General features: G+C 38.1%; 1 protein-coding gene across 2 annotated transcripts in view; it reads left to right on the forward strand.

Moving 5' to 3' along the window:
- Nucleotides 1-22,598, forward strand: part of CAMKMT (calmodulin-lysine N-methyltransferase) — a 399,695-nt gene that overhangs the window by 328,030 nt on the left and 49,067 nt on the right. For both annotated transcript variants that reach the window (XM_061210698.1, XM_061210699.1), the window contains exons 4-6: nucleotides 15,060-15,120; nucleotides 17,125-17,179; nucleotides 18,234-18,297. In XM_061210698.1, coding sequence (XP_061066681.1) covers nucleotides 15,060-15,120; nucleotides 17,125-17,179; nucleotides 18,234-18,297 — 180 coding nt within the window. The remainder of the gene's footprint in view (nucleotides 1-15,059; nucleotides 15,121-17,124; nucleotides 17,180-18,233; nucleotides 18,298-22,598) is intronic.

The raw sequence follows: 22,598 nt of genomic DNA on the forward strand, positions 1-22,598 counted from the left end.
GAGAGGGTATACAGTGGTGCTTTATAAACACTCTGAATGGGTGAAAAATAATGACCTCTGACTTCTTTGTGGTTCTTAACTCATGCTGCCACAGATTGGTTGTAAGGTCCATATCACACTGTGATATGAAAGTTATTAATTGAATATGGGCAATCAGAATTTCTATGTGAATAATGACCTAGAAAATAATATTCTGCCCATTCAACAGTAGAATGGGAAACCAAGGCTTCACTTGGCTATACAGTTCTCTTGATGGGGTCAGATTTTATTTTAAACCCTGAGGTACATGCATTTTATGTCTTATTTTAGCTCTTAAGGCTGATATGAATTTCTTTAGAGTAACTTAAGAAGAAAGAGAATTAAGGGAGGAAAGATAGGAAAGATGCCAGTATTGTCTTTTGGTTTCATTTGTGACTTTCTGACAGATACCTTCATCAACCCTCATCTTGAATAGTAACCATTCCATTAAAAACAAACCCATGAATTTAATTAATATTAATGTACCAATGTCAATTTCTTAGTTTTGACAAATGTAAGATGTTGACAATGAGAGAATCTGGGTGGAGGGTAGCCAGCAACTCTCTATACTATCTTTGCAACTTTTTACTTTTCTGTAAATCTAGACTTATTCCAAAATAAAAAGTTTATTTTTAAAACCCAGGTATGTGTGTTTTACAGTGAGCATGTCTGAATAAGAAAGCCCTTAGCTCTACATTTATGGGAGCATTTTCTCAATGATTCTACAAATGAGTGCTCATTTAAATTTGATATCCTGAGAAGCTGATGGCTAACCCTACATTCATGTCTACCATCAGACAGGTCCCTGGTTGATCATGCTGAGATGCTCACTTATCTGATATTGAATCAGAAAAAGAGGAAGATTTAGAATTATCTGACTTTTTGGAATGCTACCCAGCAGTAAAATAAAATAAAACAGAATAATCTCTTTGCATGTTTACTAGCCAAAGCATACTGTATCACACTGTAAGTTGCTTTCAAGTTTGTGTTTTCTATTAGGCTTGCCATGTGGTGTATTCATGATCATGTGAAAGTGTCTAATGGTTATTGTAAAATTAGAGGCTGTCCAAACAAAACTTGAAATCCTAAAACTTTCTCTCCAAAGTGTGATAATTCTTAGCTATACTAGTAAACAGTTTGACATGTGTTTAAACATAATTTGATTTTTTTATCAGATTGTCTTTTTTTTAAAGTATGTCTAACAAAGTAACTATATAATAGAGGAGACGGTATGTGATTTTTAATTTTTATGTTAGTTTCTACCATGTTCTAGGCCCATTTGGATTTTTGAAAAAGAATAAGGTAACAGAAAAATGCATATGTGAGTCCCTGTGCTTACTGCATTGTTTTACTTATATTTTTGTGTCCATCTTTTCCCCTGAAGAGTGAACTCATTGAGAGTAGGAAATGTGGCCTCAGCATCTAGCCCAATTCAGTATACAGTAAGGATTCAGTAAATATTTGTTTGAATGAATAATTGAATAAAATCACATTTACATGAACTACTTCCACTTTGAAGGAGTGGAATAACTGCCTCTTGATTTACTCTCTTCACTGCCCATGTTTTAGGATGGCCTCACAGTTTGGACTGGTTTTTATCATCGCTATCATTCAGCTATGTATACTACCCTTTCGAATCCATAAAAAGTGTTTAAAAGAAAGAGAAATTGTTCATGTTTCCAAACCTACTAGAATGCATTTTCAAATATGTCAGACACATCTTTGTTAAAATTAAACCAGGGATTGGTTTTGAGCGAATAGCCCTATATCCTTACAGATGCTGTGGATGGATGCATCTAAGCTGCTTATTATATTGATGGGTTTTGCTGCTCTGCAGCAAATGAAAACAGGCAGCTGCTTCCTCCATCAAAGCAAAAAGCAGCCTGAGTTTTTATTAACCAAGTGTTCATTTCTTCTATTGCCAAAATTCTTACACAAAACAAAAGAGCAGTTTTAGCACATTATTGCTTAACTAGACATGAACAACTGACAGCAAGTGATAAGCCTGTCTGCTTTTCACAACTGGTAATCATTTTTGGAATAGATGTTTTAATATAGTTGAATATAAATTTTGTAATTTACATCTACAATGGTACGTAAATTTATAGATCCAGTTTGTTGCAGGAGAATGAAGGCTATAATCACAAAAGGCTTTTCCCAGTGTTGTTTAATTTTTAATGACTATTTGAAAACTGGGGAAGGAAAATGAAATCAAATTCATTTCTTTAAAAAATACAAAAAGGTGTTAAAGACAATCATACAAGTTGGTTGGAGCCATTTGTAGATGGCCCCGACAGAGCAAGACCCCTGTGCTTACAGCCAGGACGTGCCTTGCACTCCATTTCCACATTAGTTGCAGTGAGCCACCCAAGCTCGTGTACCAGCAGAAATTTCTGGAGAGCAGACCATCATGTTTCCCTCATATCAATGAATAATGATGAGCAGGGAGACAGCAAGGACAGGGCCTTGGCCGTTTTGCACAGCTGAGATTCCCAGCCAGCTCTCATAATGTTTCCTTTGGTTTCGTTTTTTTAGCTACCTGAATATTATACATTTACTTTCAGATAGAATGGCAGAGAGGGGTTTATTTAACGTGGGTTTAGACTGAACCTCAGCAAGACGTTGCCTTATTTACCAAGTCAATTTGCTAAATGGTGTGTTACCTTTTGGAACTTGCTAAAGGCAATTCCTGCTATAAAAAGGGGAGATGGTCCTCCTCATCCTCCTTCCTAAGAGGAGGAATTTGGAATGAAGGCAGTTTTGAAATGCTGGTGTCTTCCAAATGACACTGCTAAATAAACAAGTTCTGTTGCCTAACTAGCCTAATGCCAGGGCCGTTTTAATAAATGTACATTGTGGCTTTGGCATCTGTAGCGTGTGACTCCTAAATACCATTTTCTCTCCAGGGGGGCTTTCAAAAATGCACAGAGCATGCACTCCACATGGAACACAAAGTTTTCAATTTGTTTGGAATTCAGTATCAGTGTTTACCCAGAAGTGAGATAAAACTGGACTCCAAGGCAGGAAGCTGCTGTAGAAATCAAATTCAGGAATCATAGGTAACTCGAGGAGGACCACACCCTCCTTACTCTCCTTTGGTGTGCCATGTAACAAGTGTGTGTCTACATGGGTGAAGTGATTAGATACCTAACGTAAGGAACACTAACAATTATTTCTAATACTTTCCTCTTTGTTCCACTCCATCCGACATATTACTGCTCTTACATGATGTTTCAAGACACAAGACAGTCCTATTTTAAAAAGGGTGATCCTACGCTGAGGACACTGAGCGCTGAGGGCCTTGGGGGAGGATGTTACTTGGAGTAAAACTGGCAATGCAAGTCTTCCCTTTTTTTTTTTTGCCTATGGGAAGGATGTGCTGCGTTCCTGGGGGAACCCAGGCCATGTTTCCCTCCTGCTCAAAGCTCTCTGGTCTGATTTCCTGGGTCTACTTTTCGGAGAAATGACTGTTCTCACTTTCTCACATCTTCTCTGACCAATGGAGATGGAACATTTACTCACCCAGAGAGCTCACACTGGGAGATTCTTCTACTTGTGCTTTGAGACCTTGGGAGAATTTCTTCTGCCCAAAAGGTAGTTTGTTACTCTGAGGAAGTAATATGTTTGAGGAAAAAATACAGCACACATCTGAGAACTGTGCTCAGTATTGGAAAAGGAAAAATTGGACTTGAGGAAGTTGTCTGTTATTAATATGCTGGATTAAGTAAATAAAAAGCTATCACAAGTAGAATATATAGATGTAGAGTAGTTCTTTTCTGAAGCTGTGAGATTTAATTAACAAAGGCAGTTCTAATTCACTAGAAGTGGACATGTTATGACGACTTGATCTCTAAGATGGTTTTGAATCCTTTCTAAAATATTTCCTGAATTATAGTACAAATAAAACATTTTAACCAACCTAATTTCTTTAAAATGTCATGGACTAAAGCCCACTGACGATTTTATAGCTTTAGTTTGGAAATGCACAATTATAATGATCTATAGGCATTGAATTTAGAGCTGGAAGGGTCCTCAGAAATCAATTTGACCCTTCCAATTTATTCTTGAAACTAGAGCCCAAATATGATTTGTCCAAAGTCCCAAAATTAGTTGTTGAATGAGTCATGGGAACTAGAAACTAGCCCTTTTGATTCCAGAACCAGCCACCAGGGTTGGGGCAATTAGTGTAGTGCTTAAGAGACTGAGATTTAGAGACTGAGTAGGTGGGCTCAAACCCTGGCTGTGCCATTTAAACTTTCTGTGCTTTGGTGTACCTCGCTGTGCCCCTTAGCTGGCCTTAACGACAGTACATACCTTATAGGGTTGTTTTAAGGATTAAATGAGATAATCTATATAAAGTACACAGCTCAGTGTTTGCCAGGTAGTAAGTGTTCAATAAGTGATGCTAATAACAACAACAATAACAAACACTAATTGCACTTACTTGGTACTCTTACAGTTCATTCAATCCTCATGTTACCGAGTCCAAGTTTATACTGCTTTATACTGCTTGCTGCACGAGAGGGCAATAAATCCGGAGATGAGTTGCTGGGGCAAGGGGTCACAACTTTATCTGGAAAGCCAGCAGATGGAGAAGATGGTGCACAAGTGTCCCAAAGAACCGTCTTTCCCAAGTTAGAATTCAGGCTGCTTTTATACTAAAAGGGGAGGGGGTGTGGTTGGTTATTGTAAACTTCTTGGTGTCCCAATCCTTTGTTCTTGCAGCTGTCCACTAAGTCAGGTCACATGTTTCTGTAAACCTCCAACAAGTGTTATTCTCCGTTCTGCAACTTTTTATCTCTATAAGAATGGAAAATGTTATACCTTAAAGGTCGGAGCCTTGAGGATGTGTTATCCTGTATATTTCAGGCTATAGGCAACATTCTTAACTTGTAGCAAAAGCAATAGAATACAAAGGTTAAAGTAAAAGAAACAGATCCAATTTGGAGTCAGATTTGTTCTTCCCTATTACATTCCCATCTATACTTACAGTGTAGACAGTATTATTACTACCAGATAAGGAGTTGATGCAAGGAGAGCTTAAGTGTATAGCTAAGGTCACAAAGCTAATAAGCCTCAGAGCTGTCTTCCAAGTTCACGTCTTCACTGTCTGAGCCGCTGAACCTGTGGCTGTGGCTGCAGTGTGTTCCTTTTTCTCAGTGGTGCTTCAGCATCTTCCTCGTCCTGTTTCCATTTCTCATATCACTTAGTTGATTTCGCAGCATCTGCTCTAAAACTGACCATCAGACTGAAGGTTCTGGTCTGGGGAATGCTCTCTGAAGACTCTCTTTCCCTCCCTGCCTCTGCTTCACACTGGAGCCGGGACTCCTTTCGGCTTTCCCTTACCTCATAATCATCAAATTAATAGGTATCTGAATTAACATTTAAGTTTTAAAATTTAATGCATATCTAATCAAATCACACCCATAAGCCGACCCAGCTTGTAGTTCTAGAAGAATTTATTGTTGAAATACCTGGGCAATTTTTTGTGCCCCTTCACTTCCACATGCTCATTATCTATATCAGTTGGCTTCCCCTGGAACAGAAGAAATAACATTGCAAAGCAATTCATTTGGACCCTTGTTTTTGCAATCTAGTGGACAGCAGTATAGCGCAGAGGTTAAGAATAATGGCTCTAGAGTCAGATTACCTGGATTCAAATTCCAACTCTATGACAAAATAGCTGCCTAATTTGGGGGAAGTTTTCATAACCTCTCAGTGCCTTGATTTCCTCATCTACCTTGTAGTGCCTGGGCAGCAGTCAGCATTCAACAAACGTTAGAATGTCACAGAGCAAGCTTCCACCCTCTCACTGTACTGAGCTACACGGACGTTCCCTTTCACCCAGATGTACGCGTGTTCTCCGTGATCTCTCTCCACAAACACAGGGAGGCTTGTGCTTAATAATTACTGTTCAGAGCAAGTCTGTTAATTGGTCAGAGCAGAGGGACAAATATAGAACAAGTATTGTCCATATATATGGAATTCTTACTTAGGATTGATTTTCAAAGTTCCCATAGCTAGGACAGATTTTTCCAGTGTTCAGTTTTGGTTTGATTTTGTGGGTTATCGATTAGGAATAATAATCTCCCTGAAGGTGTCATAAAAATATAATCAAGATTGATAAAATTCCCTGGATAGAAACATGTCAAAATAGTAACAAAGGCAATAGCAGCAGCAATAGCTAACATTATAAAAAAATTTGCAATCTCCCAGGCACTAAGTGTCTTACATGCATTATCTCATTTAATCCTCACAACAATGGTATGAATAGGTACTGTTGTTGCAACAGGGAAGAGCCAAATCTGACTACATGTTGGACCTGTTTCTTTTACTTTAACCTTTGCTTTCCACTGCTTTTGTTCACTAAAAGGATACTGTCTATACAAAACGGCCTGCCTCGGGGAACCCTGCCCCTCTGACTGAATGTTAAACCAAAGTGCCTTTGTTCAGGGAAACATCCTGACCCTGTCCACCCGTGGATTGCTGCAAGAAAGAAGAAATTAACACATCCCCTCCCCGAGGCTGGACATTCCAAGGGATATTTGCAAATCTTATGGCCTTTTTACTTTATTTTTTTTTATTTTAAATAATTAATTAATTAATTAACTTATTTATTTTTTGGCTGCGTTGGGTCTTCGTTGTGGTGCGCGGGCTTCTCATTGCGGTGGCTTCTCTTGTTGCAGAGCACGGGCTCTAGGCGCGCAGGCTTCAGTAGTCGTGGCGCTCAGGCTCAGTAGTTGTGGCTCGCGGGCTCTAGAGCACAGGCTCGGTAGTTGTGGCGCACGGGCTTAGTTGCTCTGAGGCATTGGCCTTTTTACTTTACTTGCTCATCTCCTCCCCCATCTCTGTTCTATAAAAGAAACTGGCATCCAAACCCCGATAAGATGGGGTTTTTTTTTGGTTTTTTTTAAGATAGTAGTCATCTTTTCTTTTTAAAATTTATTTATTTATTTATTTATTTATGGCTGTGTTGGGTCTTCGTTTCTGTGCGAGGGCTTTCTCTAGTTGCGGCAAGCGGGGGCCACTCTTCATCGCGGTGCGCGGGCCTCTCACTATCGCGGCCTCTCTTGCTGCGGAGCATAGGCTCCAGACGCGCAGGCTCAGTAGTTGTGGCTCACGGGCCCAGTTGCTCCGCGGCATGTGGGATCTTCCCAGACCAGGGCCCGAACCCATGTTCCCTACATTGGCAGGCGGATTCTCAACCACTGCACCACCAGGGAAGCCCAAGATGGTTATTTTGAGACACTAGTCTGCCGGTCTGCCGGCATTCCGAATAAAGTCGTATTCCTTGCCTCAACACCTCGTCTCCGATTTCTTGGCCTGTCCTGCAGCGAGCAGAGCGAGCTTGGACTCAGTAACATTATTGCTTGTACTTAACACATGAGAAAACTGAGGCGTTACCCAACAATGCTGCCTAAGGTAGCAACAGCCCCACCCCAGTAGTTATTCTCTATTTCATTAACGTTTTATTTTCTTCACGATATTTATCACTATCTAAAATTACTTTGTTTATTGCCCCTATTAATCACTGCTGTATCCCCAACTCCTAGAACCGGCCTGGCTGCCAATAATTGTTTGTTGAATGAATGAATGAGGCTTAAAAAGTTTAGGTACTTGCCCAATGTCACATAGCCAGTAAGAGCCAGTATTCAAGCTGAACTCTATTTAACTCTAGAGCATGAGGTGTGGTTCTTTATTGTAGCTTTTTATAGCTTGAAAGCCCCCTAGCATAATCTTACCCAAGCCTAGTATTTTGTGGATGAGGATACTGATGCTCAGAAAGGCTAAATTACTTCCCAGTATCACACAGACTGTTAGTAGTAGACCCAGAATCAGACCCCAGGCTGCTTGCTGTGTTTTTGTACCATGAATTCAGCCTGAGGAGGAGGTCATGTAAAATTGAAGGAAAATCCTATACGTATGTGCTGTACATCATCCACCCACTTCTTCATGCCATAAACCTAAGTCACACTTGACACTTCCCTCTCTCTTACCACCCCCTTCATCTAATTAATAAGTCTTGTCAGTGTACCTTCTAAATATAGCCCAGATCTTTCCACTTTTCTTCATCTCCACTAACCATCACCCAAGCCACCATCAGCACCCACCTAGGTAATTGTAGTAGTCTCCTGCCTAGTTTCCCCCACCTCCTCTTGCCCCTTTTTAGTCTATTTTCTCTAGAGTAGCCAGACTGATCTTCTAAAATGTGGATCTGGTTATACCACTCTGCCGCTTAAAACATATTTATTTTAAGGTGCAATTTAAAATTCTTAATATGGCCTTTGAGCCTGTGGGGTCTGGCCCCTAAACACCCCTCCAGTCTCATCTTGTCCTACCTATTCCTTTCTCATTTATTCTACAGCTCCATTGACCCTGTTTCCATTCCTGGAACATCACACTCTTCTTTTCAAAGCTTTATTTCATGGTGCTCCCCTTCTGTGGACCATTCCCTCCAGCCCTGTGCCCCTCTTCCTCCTCTACTTGGCTGTTCATCCTCTGGGTCTCAGCCTACATGCCATTTCTACAGAGAAGTGTTCCCTGATGGACTCCTCCCAACCTCCCCTCCAACCAGGTTAAGTCCCCTATGATTGGTTCTCAGAAGCACCCTCTATTTTTCCTACACAGCATTTATTACAGTTATAATTAGGGACATTATTTGTGTAATTGTCTGTCTAATAGTCTCCTTCCCTAACAAGACTGAATCTCCAGTGACCGTGCTGTATCATTCCCTGCTGATCCACAGGGCCTGAAACATAGTAGATGCCCAATAAATATTTATAGAGCATTCTGTAGTCTTCTTATGGATTTCTAATCTGGGTTGAAGCATCAATGACAAAGCAGAAATGTTTAAGGAGAAGGAGACAGAGCATAAACACTGAAAACAGTCCAAGAGGTTTACCTACCCATTCCAGCCGTTTTAGTAATATCCACTGGTGCATTTCTTCTTCCATAAGAGTCAACAGCTTAGCTAAAGGTGTGCTGGGCTCTCCGTTTAAGTCTCAGGTTTGAAAGAGGCCTTACTTCTGACTCCTGCATGATAGACATGATCATTTAGATGGAGGAGGGTGAAGAAAGCTGCTGCTTGCTGTCCAAACATCAGCTGAGCACAGAAGAGCCATGTCTCTGCTGCAAGAGCTACGTGTGTTGGCATCATGGGGCAAGTACAAGCTGTTAGAGTGAGAAGAGGGAGTCAGCAGTGCTGCCTGTCAGATGCTTTCTGTCAAAGTCCCAGGACTTGTTCCTAACACGGACTACAGGGAAGCAAAAAGCTCTCAAATGGAAGTGATCTAGAAAGACCCATGCTTGGCTAGAGACTCATGTCTCAATATCTACAGACAGTTAATTTTAGGATTTGTTCAGCCTTTGGGTTAATGATGAATGTGTTTGTTTCTAAATTAACCACAAAACTTGGCATTTAAAGTAATTCTAAACAAGCTACTTCAGAGATGAGAAAAAAGTGGTTGCATACATGAAATAGATCACATCACCAACTTTGCCCCTCATTATTTCTACATAGAAAGCTAATTTTTCATATTTTAGTGTTGGCTGACTATGGGTTTTCTGAAGTCTAACAGATTCAATAGGCCCAGTTCTGACAGAACTATCTATAGGGAATAAAACCTTTGTTCAAAAAAAAAAAAGGAATGAAATCAAATGACCATGGAAATCTAAGAATAATATTCTTCTTCTTCCAAATAGAACTCTTGTTTAGCTAATGCTTTTATGGAGGTCCAATGGATGAAAAAGGTCTTTTCTCCTGTGAGTTAAAGTAATTCAATTTATACAGAAAGCACTAAGGAATAGGAAGTCACGTGACTGAATAACTTTTAAGGAAGTGTCCTAATTCATGGCATATGTTTTAGAAAACAAGTTATCTAGAATAAGCCATTAATTAAAATGTTTTGTAATGCTTTGGGGGGGATCAATACTTTAGCTGCTGTAAATGCCACTATGATCATTCTGCTCTGCCTCATCAGATGATGTCAAGAATATAGCAAAAGTGCCTATAATTGATTGATAGAACCCTACAATATTATTAATGGAGTATAAAAATCTTGAGAAAAAAAAAACCTCGCCATTAGCATCCTTGGCTTGTATGTCCTTCTAAAAATTATTCTCATCACTTTTCCAATGAGTTTCTCTCTGTTACATGAAGCAGAACCACTGTTAAAGGGATGTTTTTAAGACATAAACCCACAAGGATGACAAAATAAGAGAACATACAACATAATTTTGGAAGCCAAGAAGCACATGGATGAGACGTCATTGACTTAGCACATATTAGAAAGCCAGCAATTGGGAAAGTTGAGAACCAACCCAGTTCATACCTGCAACTTTGAAAGGCTCAGGAATTGGTGTCACCAGGTAATTCTAAAAGTAGGAGTTGAGGGGGCGCTAAAATAAGGAGGATTGATTGAAAATGGTTTAAGAAGCAGTAATTTCCCCATTCCAGGCTACTGGGTAACTTCCCCTTCTGTACTGCCAACAGAAGAGGAGGTTTATTCTCTGGAAAGGGTTAAATCAAGGGTTTTTAGGTTGGAGGACAATAGGCACAGTTGAAATCAGAGAGTGCACCAAAAGCAGGGTGGAGGGACTAGGTTAAAGTATGCTGACTGATTGCTGAGCCTCTCCACTCACACCCCACCCACACTCCTCAGCCCTCTTCACCTCCAATCAGCTTTTTATCTTTCTACAATCATGTTTATGTAAACAACAAAGAACTACCAGATGTATCTGAGGAAAGCTTTTAATGTGACAGGTACCAAAACCAATAAACAGAAAAAAGCAACATGAGGAAGACAAACTATGTAAAGATAAGAAAACTTAAACTATAATTAATATTTTCAAGTAATTTTTAAAAAGTATTGCATTCATGAAACAGGAGTAAGATGCTCTGAAAAAGAAATATTCAGAGAACTACCACCAACGATAGCATAAATGAAAAGAACAATAAAAGAGCTGGAAGATCAAGTTGAGAAAACTTCCAAAAAAGTAGAAAACAATAAGAGATGGAAAGCAGGAGAAAAAAGATTAAAAAATTAGAGGATGAGTTCAGGAGATTCAACATCCAAATCATAAGTTTCAGAGAAAGAGGACGTAAAAATGGAGGTAAGGAAATAATCAATGGAACTTCCCAAAAACCTTTTTTCAGGAATTGAAAAACATGGAGTTTCCAGATTGAAATCACCATTGAATCATCTAAGCTCTCTAACATTTACCTTCCACACACTTTTTTTCAAGAAGCTGCCGGAGCCTGTGTTACACTAAAATGAGGAAGTAAATCAAGAAAGGAAGACAAAGCATAGAGGACACGAGAGATGGAACACAGCAGAAGGACAAAAGGAAGCCTGGAATGATAGGGAAGATGGATTTCAGGAGATCAGAGCTACACTGGTACACTAAGTATATTGGGCGTCCAGTCCAGACCTAGGCAGGTCAGGAAACACAGGAGATATTTCCTAATGAAGTTGATAGAATACCTCATGTGAGTGACTGTATTGAAAGGAGAAATCAACAACTGGATTTTGAGACTGAATAAAAAATCTTAGCAAATGAGAGGAAAAAAATGACAATTATAAACTCCAGAGGGGGGAAAAATTATGCATGAGAGAAAAACCAATCCTAGTTTACAACATAGCTCAGTTGTTTTTTTTTCATGGTTATAATAAAATTGACAATGAGTAGTGACCTTACCAAATTATAATATATCTGTATTAGGAAGATGGTGATGGTGGATGGTTGAGGAGTGTGGTATGTGTGGTGTGGGGAAAGGAGTAGAGATAAAGGCAAAAAATGCTTACCTTCCATAATGGGGGTCATTAGATTTTGCCTAAAACTGAAAAATCAAGAAGTAACATTATAAACACGTATGTAGAAAAATGTAATTACCAGAAGAATCAGCTAAAAGAATTGAAAGCAGTAATTCCTGGGGAAGGAGAAAGATTGGGCAGGCGGGCTGGGTACTACTGTTTTGTCTTAATCATTCTCATAAAACTCAGTGTCTCTTTAAACTATGTATGTGTATAATTTCTTTAAAAATAAAATCTTTTTTAAAAGACCATTACATTCTCATGTAATGGAATGAGAAAACTTTTTAAGATAACAGCTTTGAGATATAATTCACATACCATACAATTCACCCACTGTTTTTTTAGTATATTCACAGAGTAGTGGAACCATCATCACAATCAGTTTTAGAATATTTCATCACATCTAAAAGAAACCTCGTACTCATTAGCAATCACCCCTCATTTATTCTGGACATTTCACATAAATGGAAAAATAAGACATAAACATGTGGTCCTTTGTGTCTGGCTTCTTTCACTTAGCATAATGTTTTCATGTTCTATCCATGTTGTAACATGAATCAGTACTTTATTTCTTTTTATTGCCAAATAATAGTCTGTTGCATGGGCATACCACATTTTATTTAGCCATTCCTTAATTGATGGACATTTAACCACTGGACCACCAGGGAAGTCCCCTGGAAATAAACACCCTTATTAGGGGTATAGTTTGGTACAGTTTTGTGGGGGGGGGGCAGTTTGATATATCAGAATGTGAAATGTACTTGACTTTTGACCAGATTTCCCGTTTCTGGGTATTTGACCTAAGGAGAAAAATTATATGTTGGGGAAAAAAATGTGTCTTTATTTTACCACTTTATAATGTCATAATATCAAAAACTTAGAAATTAACTTAAATGTCTATCAAAAGGAAACTGGTTAAATAAATTATGATGCAAACATAAAATATTTAGGCAGTCATTAAAAATGATGCAGGTATAGTATATTTTTTTTTGTCGTGGGAATCTATCCATCATACTGAGTAGGGCAAAATGAGATTATTGAATACATCCATGAGAAGATCCCACTTGTGTAAAATATCTTTATGCCTAGAGAGATTTTTCGGAATGATGTCCAAAATGTTAACAGTGATTATATACTAGTGGTGGAATTTTAGGTGATTTTTAAACTTTGTTCTTTGAACCTTTTGTATTTAATTTAGTTAAAAATCAACCTCTATAATTTTGGGGAGAAAATTATAAAACTATTGTAAAAGACTATGCCTTTTAGAAGTCCAAGTTTTGTACTTAATCAAGACTTGAATTTTAGTCAAATACCCTTCCCCTATCATTATTTTTTAAAACCTCAAAACCATCTACTGAAGGCATAAAGAAATTCATTATTGTGGTGATTATATTCACTTGGTGTGGAACACTGTCTTGGGCTCTTCCTTCAGAGAATTTTATTATGTGTTTTAGTCTTTCTGGAGTTCTTTTTGTGTGGAGGTAGGCCAGGTATTAGGACTTTGGGGTTGTGCCAAAGCTAATCATTAGGAGCAGGCTAAAAAGGTTCTCCATGTGTTCTGGTTATTAGGATAATTGTTTAGGGTTCATATATTATCTCTTCCACTCTTTTATCCTCCTTTGCAGGAGAATAACATTAACAACAACTTTCATTTTCTTTGAGCTTGTTATGAGTTAGAAGCTGTTCTAAATACATTTCATATACTTTACTCATTTAATCCTCACAGCAATCCTGTAAGGTTGATATTACAATAATGTTATTTTACAGGTGAGGAAACTGAGGAATAGAGAGGTTCAGTAATCTAGCCAAGGTCACTCAGCTAGGGAATGCAGAGCTGGGGCTGGAGCCCAACTGAGTCTGGTTCCTAAGTACCTGTGATCTTAACTGCTACACTCCACTGCTTCTCTGACTTTCCTTCTAAATATGACTACAGACACTTCTTGCTGGTTTACTTCGTTTCTCCCCCAAACTGTCATTTCTACCAGAAATGCCAGGAAGACTGAGCTAGTGAATACACCTGACTGGACTTTCCTGCAACAGATGCTCTATAGAGTCATTTCTTTGCTGTTTGTATGTTTATCCATTGATTCTCTTAGGATTTTACTTACCATTTCTTTGACATCATCTTCTCTGAAATGTTTGCATTTCTTACTCCTTGAAGCTGGAGATGCATCTGGGAAAATTAAGTCACGTTAGGTGTTTCAACTTTGCATCAGGACCCATTAGAAGAGTGCTTAGTGCTAAGGCAAGGAACATTCCCTGCTCTTTCCCAAGACCACATGGCATTCTCAGCCCCAGGCGGTGCAGGATGCCTGGTACCCTGCCTGATCTTTAAGTCTGACCATATGGGAAAACATAATTTTTATAAGGGTATAGTTTATTCAGATTATAAGAGCAATATATATTCATTGTAAAAATTTTTGGAAAATACCAGAAATATAAAGAAAAAAATTAAAAACACTTGTAATCTTGGGATAACCACTATAAACTATAATTTCCAAGCATGTCTGTTTTCTCTTAAAACAATTTATATTCATTCATGAAAACTATATGTCTTCTAAATAAATGATTTACAGATGATGATTTTAGAAAATGCTCCTCCATGGAATTTAGTGGGTAGGATTATTGTTAAATTGAAAGATGTACTAAAGTTGGTGAAATTTGAATTTCTCAATTTTATACTCCAGTTTGATTTTTTTAATTGAAGAAATGAAATAATTATGCATATTGAAAAACATTAGTATGGAATCAAACAAAAAGGTATAATGACCTCAGTGGTTTTATTTGCTCCTGCAAATGATTTTTCCATTTATTTTTGCTGAATATGAGCTGCATATACAGTTTGTCTTCAACTGATGCTTATGAATTGGCCAAAAAGAAGATTCATGTGTACAAGAGTGAGATCTACCTGAAATACCATTTAAAATTTAATTTTGGATATTTGTAATTTTGGTTGTTATTGTTTTACTGTTTCGTTGTGACTGAAATCTAGTAAAAATTATTTAGGATATTATCCTATTTTCCTGGGAAAAGAGTTATAATCAACAACAAAAGAAATGCGTGTGATATGACGTTACTAGTAATAATTACGGTAAGTTTGAGTCAAGTTGAAATAGCTTGTACTGAACATTATTTTCAAAAAGGCATTTCTTAAGAGAATGACTGTAGAGAGTGTTTGTAGAAGAAACTTCTGTAATCAAAAAGTCTATATCCTCTTGTGTTTTCCAGGCATCTGGCCGGCTGAAGAGGTTTTGGCTTACTACTGCCTCAAGCACAGTGATGTATTCAGGTACAAAGCTGCACCTAAAAATTTGTTTAGCCCACTATGGGTACTGTATCGGCATATTAAGGATTGCCATGATTACATTCTTCAAATTAAACTGTTAAAAAAAATATATATAAGAAAGGAAGAAAGAAACAAAGGAAGGAAAGGGGAAAAAAGGTCATGGTGAAAACATGTTGCTTCTGAAAAAGAAATCTGAATTGCCTTTGGGTACTAATATTGCACAGCAAGCTTTTTGCTATATGTCAAAGGCTTTTGATTTCCACTCAAGGCATTTTATTTCATTTTGATTTTGGGGAAACAAAAGTGAAGCTTCAATCAATCCTTACCGATTGTGATGGTCAAAAAAACCAATAAAGACGTTCTTTAAACTTCTGCCAGGGAAGTCACTACAGAACATTTGATAAATAAATACCCCACAGCTATCATTTAAAGATGCCATCCCACCCTTGATTTTAAAGGTATTTTATATACCCAAGACAATATGTATTTGTAAAATATAAATTACTGTTACAGATTCATGCTATGGAAATGAATGTTTTCAACTGTCAATGTGCATTATAGATTAAACCCATGGATGGGATTCAGGAAAAAGAAAAAACTCCTTTTTTAAAAAAATGCTGAAGATGTTTGGTAGACCCAGAAAATATGGGTTTTTTCATTTTATTCTCATTTTATAAAAGTCATCCAACATATGCTTCCTGAATAGCCCATTATGATTCCAGACAAGCCGTTAGTGATCATTTTAACAATATATACTTACAAGATTGGGTGTGTGTTTTAACAATATGTATTTACAAGATGGGGTCAATAATATGTAGTTTTTGAAGCTCTATGGGTCCATATTTACCAACCAGTCTGTAATTGCTTTGAACAACTAAATACTCATTATGTGTATTTCAGAATATGAATGTCCTTGCTTGGCTTCTTTTCCTCCTCTTCCTTCTCTTTTCACCTCTCCCTCCCTTGATTGTCTCTCTCTTTCTCTCTCTCTCTCTTTTTTTTTATCCTGTTGAGGAAATAAACTTCCCAAACTGGGAAGAAGAAACGATCTCTTAAAGAGTCTAAGCATATAAAGTAAGAACAGGGCAGTATCGAATTGGGCTGCAGAGCTGCCCTAGAAGTCTGGCATCTGCTCATCTCGCTGTGCTTAAGCTTGCCTGGAGCTCCAATCAGCGAGCACTGGGCCAGGGCAAGAATGTCACACGTGAGGGCTGATATTTAGGCACAAAGAGGAAGGTAAGTGCAGAGTGCCAGACTGCACCCCCCCACACCCCCCCAGACTGTCAGCTTTAACTCTGAGCTGCTTTACTTGTGAGCGGTGAAGTCAGAGCCCAGTCACTACTTGAGCCTGGGTTTGCTGGCTTAACCATATTATGTCGCCGCATTGTTTATTCACTGTGTTGTGTTGGGGTCAATTGTGATTTAAGTGTTAATTGCTAAATGCTCTTTGTGTAATTGTTCTTTATGGGGGCGGTTCAGCTTTCCAAAATGTTTCAGTTTGTTTTAGAATTTTTTTTTTTTAATTCAAGATTGCATGTATTTGTGTGTGTGTTGTGTGTATGTGACCATAATATAGGTATATACACACTCATATATATTCTTCATTTACTTGTCTAACTAACTGTTTTTGAAGGAATGAATGTGGATTAACAGTGTTATCCTTTCCTAACAATTATCTTTCGCTACTCTAGCTAGTTTAGTTCTAAAAGACAGCGCCATTGACAAGGGAAAAAAAGGGAACCTTCTCCGATTTTTCAGCTCAGCGGTGGTAATGTTGCAGTGAACACTAATGAGGGAACCCCCACTGATTTGCCTGCTTTGTGACTTTTCTATTTCATAATTATTTTTAAAACGCAAAACGACATGCGGTAGCCTCGTCATGTCTCCACAACTTCCTGGTAGCGCCGTTCTTACTGCAGATGGCAATTTGTTCTTGTAACATATATATCTCTCTGACCATTTTCATCTAATTTGTGTGGGTTCTACCATTTCTTTTCTCTCTTTCAGGGACCTTGCTGTGTGTGAGCTAGGGGGTGGCATGACATGCTTGGCTGGGCTCATGGTAGGTCTTTTCTCAATTCCAATCCCATTCAGAGGGAGGAACAAAAGGAAAAATGTTCCAGGGCCTCCAACTGCTGGGTCAGAGAACCGTCAACAGCATCAGCTGCGGTCAAGCTGCCGGGTCTTGAGAGACCTTCTAGATTGACTTACTTTCGGATCATATTGATTTTATGGTTGCCTCGATGAGCAGAAACATTTTACCTCAGTGTAGTCAATATTGCTTGTTGTGACATTCCAGGCCTCGCACAGTGTTTCTTCGCCATAGCGAAAGCATTTTTTTTTTTTTTCAGATTATAGTCCCATTTGCTAAGATACAGGAATAGCCCGGCGAATCACAGTTGGAGCACCATGATATAGCTGCTAATGTTTTGCCTGCATTATTACACCAACAAACATGATCCAGAGCGCTCAGTAATTAGATTCTTTTGAATTAGATTGGCCATTCAGGAACGTCGTTCCCCATTCTCTGGGTTCTGAGTCATGTATTCAGGAGATATTATGTAGCAGCACAGTGCATTAGACAAGTTTTTATGTCTCTACAAATAAAAGCATATTGTTACACTGATTGGCATTTGACAAACCTGTCGCTCTTACACAATGTGTCAGGGTTACAGCCCAATGTGCGAGCATGTCAAAGCTCACAAAAAAATTACCCTCACAAAGCCATCTGCCTGCAATGCAAAGTTATATGAAGGGCATCAGGCAGTCAGACAGAAGCAAGCTGAAAGGCAGAGTGACAGCCTTGTATGATGGCTCTACTAGATAAACAGAAGCCCACAAATGAAAGCCTCTCAGAATACCATCATCCGCTGTCACAATGCAATTACCGAACAGAATGATAGCAAGATAGAGGCTCCCGCAAATGGAATGATAAAAGTATTGACTGATTTGATTGAATGATTAAAATAATGCAGACATAAAATGAAAAAAGATTGAAGATTGTTACAGAGAAATAGGTGAGGAAGCATGATACTGAAGGCTTGTCACTCCTGTCTTCACTTCCACACAGACAAGCATATTTGCTCATTGTTTGCTGTGCTCCCTTTTTTTTTCAGGTTGCTATTTCTGCAGATGTCAAAGAAGTTCTGTTAACTGATGGGAATGAAAAGGCCATCAGAAGTATCCTTATTCAGATAGAAAACGGGTTTGTTGTGCTCATTCCTTTTTCCCGGCTGAGTAACAATTGATATAAAGAAAGACAGCATGGGGTATTAAAAGAGAGTTCCCCACACACACATGATAAGTAATTAAGAAAAAGTAGAAATATATGGAATTCATTGGATACGACTAAGTGGTTTTTTTTTTTTAATTTCAATGGATTTTTATAGTCACTTCTCAATAAAGGAGCTTATGATTTGTGGACCACTCAAAGCAATAAGAACATTTGTTTCATAATAATTTTCAAGCACTCTTGTCCTTTTATTTCCATTGAAATTTGCCGGGATAAAATAAATGATTTAACATTTATTATATTGGATATTGCTTGTAAAAATTAACTTCCAGCTTCATGTTCATTATTACCTTTCTTCCGTTTGATGTTGTATGTGCAGACCATGCAATATTATACCTACGCTAATTCCCGAGGAGTTCCCTATATCTCCCCACTGGAAACGGCTATCAGTTTTTCATTATTTCCTTTTATTTAGGATTATAAAAGCTATCTCTTTTTTTCTGCTATGCTATTACAGTTCAAACCCCATTATATTAGATTATGCTTTACTAATATGTACACAGAGTTCATGAAAATTGAACTGTACTTTAAGAAAGCAAGCATAATTTGTGGCTACTTTAGCAATCGAGCTGATTTGTTCAGGGGCAGTTAACAGCCGTTAGAAATTGAGAGGAAAAGTGGAGGATATATTTGCTTTGGATTTTTTGGTGTGCCTTCCATTTACATTATGAAAGAGGCAATCTACTTATTTGAATTTTAGGCCCCTAAAATGCCAAAGCAGTTTTGATTTTTGTAAGAGGTAAGCATCCTACTAGAGCCTATTTTCGATTTTCTTCTTCTGCCTCTGCTATATAATTTTTTGAAAATAAAATTTGCAGTAGCTCTATCAGGCTGCTCAGACGGGAGAAAGGAGGTACCAGAAGCACAGTAGCTAATATTGTTCAGCGGCACTTGTGTGCTCTACAGAGCCCCACCCAGCTAATTGCCTGACAGACTTAAAAAAAAAAAAAAAAAAAAAAAAATCAGGAAGGAAAAACAGCCAATCACAATCTTGGCCTTTCACACAAGGGAAAGAGATCACAAAAGGTGCTTCCTTTTTTCAAATGCAGGATTTTAATCATGATCTTCAGACTGTCGCAAGTTTCTCAAAATATTCCTGAAGATGAGCGATGTTGTTTCATTCACTCTGCTTTATTCTGAGTTCTTCCATGCACTGTATCATTTCACTCTGCTCCTCCTCCGCATGTCAGGGAACACGGAGAGCAACAGGAAGTCAGGTATGCTGGCTCAGCCCCAGCGATGTTTTTTGGGGGGAAAAAAAAAGCAGGATTATTGGGAAAGAGAAGGTCATTTTAACCACGGAAACTTTCAGATTGGGCCCAGCAACCTGAGGTCTTTCTCAAGTCAGCAGGTGTCTTATTTAATAGCATCAGAAACCAATTAGAACTTTTATCAAACTATGGGAAGCATCTGTGGAGAGTATGTAAATTTAATTGTACTAAAATTATTGTTGAGCTAAACTACAGAGCTTCCAAAGAAGGGAAGCAATGCTAGTCATTAATTAATGCACCTTTGCTTTAAACAGAAAAGATTCCATGCCAGCTCTTGAAATCAGAGAGGAAATCTCAGATTCTGTACTCACTCCACGGGCCTTTCAAAGAAATGATTGGTACAGCCCCCTCCCAAGAAAATGGATTTTTAACATTTGGTCCTCAGAAGCTCAGCCCTGAGAGTGCTTTATTGTGCTGGGTTTTACAATGGGTTTAATATAGCAGGGTGCCAAAGGGCAGGAGGGGAAGAACTTTACAATGTAGATAAAGTAGGTCCTTTCAGGATGCAGACCAAAACTGTTAGTGTGTTTTATTTCATCTCTTAGGACTTTCTTGATGGAGTTCAGTTTTTATCATGCAGTTGTTCTACATTTGTGTGCCTTTTTCTGTTGTAACTAGATCTAATTTTTTTTAATTAAGAGAAAAAAGCATGCATAAAGCCTTAAAAATTGGCAACATGTTTTTCCTGCTTTTGATACTAATGTTATTCTTGATTTGCTACCAGAGCTTATAACTGGCATTCGTTGTAAGCTGTTTTACCTAGTGAGGTTAATATGAATGAAATATTTTTTTTTCTATTTGTGTGCCCATTTTCTGTAAAATAACAGATTCACTGAATCACATACTGTTGATGCATATAGATTGAAACAAACTCATTTAAAAATTACTGTTTACATCTTTCCTTTAAAATTTTAGGAAGCCTAAATTATATAGCAGTTGTAGGATATTATCCAAAAATTACTTTCTAAAAAGTAAAAGTGGATGTCAACAAAAAAGAGGGAGAAACATTGCCAGAAGCCAGAAAATCCCTAAGCAAAGCTGCTAATTATTCTTAATGGGCAAGATGAGCACATTAAGAAACAAATGAATACATCAGTGAAATGTAATTGAAAATCGACCTGGCAATCACACATCACATCTGAGTATTGGCCTGTATATTATTCTCATCATTTAAAAAATTATTTTTGTTGTTCTAGGCATCTGAATTGAGTGAATCCAACTGAGTCTTACTTCCTAGGCTCTTAAGCTTCTAAGATTCTGATTTTTACCTTTAAAAATAGCCTTTTCTGATATTTCCTGTTTATCTTCTGTTATTTCTATTTTTAAAATATATGAGGCAATGAATGGAGGCGTTTTGAATCTTTATATCATAGAAGCATATCAACCAGTTGTGAGGTTATTTATTGTCTCCATAAAATGTATCAAACGGATTTGGCTATGTCTAGAGCTCTCTACCTTGAACCTAGAAAGCTAGATGTGGATTTGAGATTTATTAAGCAGAGATATCTGAAAAGAGAGTAAGACTTGAGGTATAAGGGAATGTTGTTAAATATTTTCTCAGACTCATGGGTATATGTCCCCGAGGTTCTCCTTGGCCTTTAAACTGCAGTGCTGGGTCTAACCCAGAGCCCCCTAGCTGAGAGCCCTTCAGATGCTGTTTTATCTGTACCCAAAGGGAATAAAGGATAAATCAGGAATGGGATCATTTGGTTCATCCAGTTCTCGAATTTATCCTAAAATAGTGTGAATTGTGTTCCCTCTTCTTTGGCACAGCCTTTTTAGTGTAATAAAGAAAGAAATCTCCAAGTGCCCCCAGATAATAATTACTCAATAAAGTCTGGAGCTGGTGTTGACAGTGACATAAGAATAGGGGAAAGAAATGGTATACCGAGTTATTATTGATGCTAAGCCTCTTCCAAATCATAATGAATAAAAGTACAACACCTAAGGTGAGCAGCCCTTCCTGGAACACTCACTAATTCACCCAACACAAGTACCCTGCCCTGACCCGTCCTTAGTAAACACCAAGCAGGTTATCTGCAGAATATGGCAATGCTTGGTGACCCAGGCTCATGATTCTGACCCAAGCATCTTATCCCCACAATATGCACCGTCTGGATCATGATCTTGAGCTTAGGATTCTCCAAAAATGGGTAAATCTCCTGTGAATTTTAAAGAAGATACCCCTGGCTTAACATTATGTTATTTAACAAAATCCCTGACTTGAATAATTAATAAATGAAGCTTCATGTGGACTGTGCAGCCTGTGGATGGTTGAGACCTTGGGAATGCCAGGCCATCATCCTGGGTCCAGGCCCCTTCCTCCAATATCAGTGTCAGCTGTTCTTCTATTTACTAGATAGATCCAAAATGGACTCTGTGTGCCTCACATTGGGTAGGAGTTCAACAAATAGCTTTGAAAATTAAATTTAAATTAGCTAATAAATTAAGCTAATTAATTAATTAATTAAAATGAATTAAACCACTATTAACTGCATGCCATTTCAAGTGCTAAAGATATAGCAGTGAACAAGACAGACCAAGTTCCTGTTCTTGGAGGACACAGACTATACCTATACAGAGCACATTTATACACGTGAAAAACACTGAAAATCTACAGGGCAGAAATTCTTTGATTCCTTCCAGTCATTTAAATTATACAATAAAAATGTTCACATAATAGTTTTGAGCAACAGGGAAAAAAAATAAAGCTTAACTGCCAAACCTCACTTTAGTTACCATCACCAGCCTCTCATCCCTCCAAAGTTTTTGCCTGAATTATTGAAAAAGATCATGAATTGACGTGATTTAGGCACCTACTATGTGTTAGGCACCTACTATGTGGTACTCCATAAGTCTATAAATAGGTACATTATTCCTATTCTTGAGGTGCAGCTCAGAGAAGTTAATTTACCCAA

Source organism: Eubalaena glacialis, chromosome 14 (assembly GCF_028564815.1).
Source record: "Eubalaena glacialis isolate mEubGla1 chromosome 14, mEubGla1.1.hap2.+ XY, whole genome shotgun sequence".
In the NCBI taxonomy this organism is placed as follows: Eukaryota; Metazoa; Chordata; class Mammalia; order Artiodactyla; family Balaenidae; genus Eubalaena; species Eubalaena glacialis.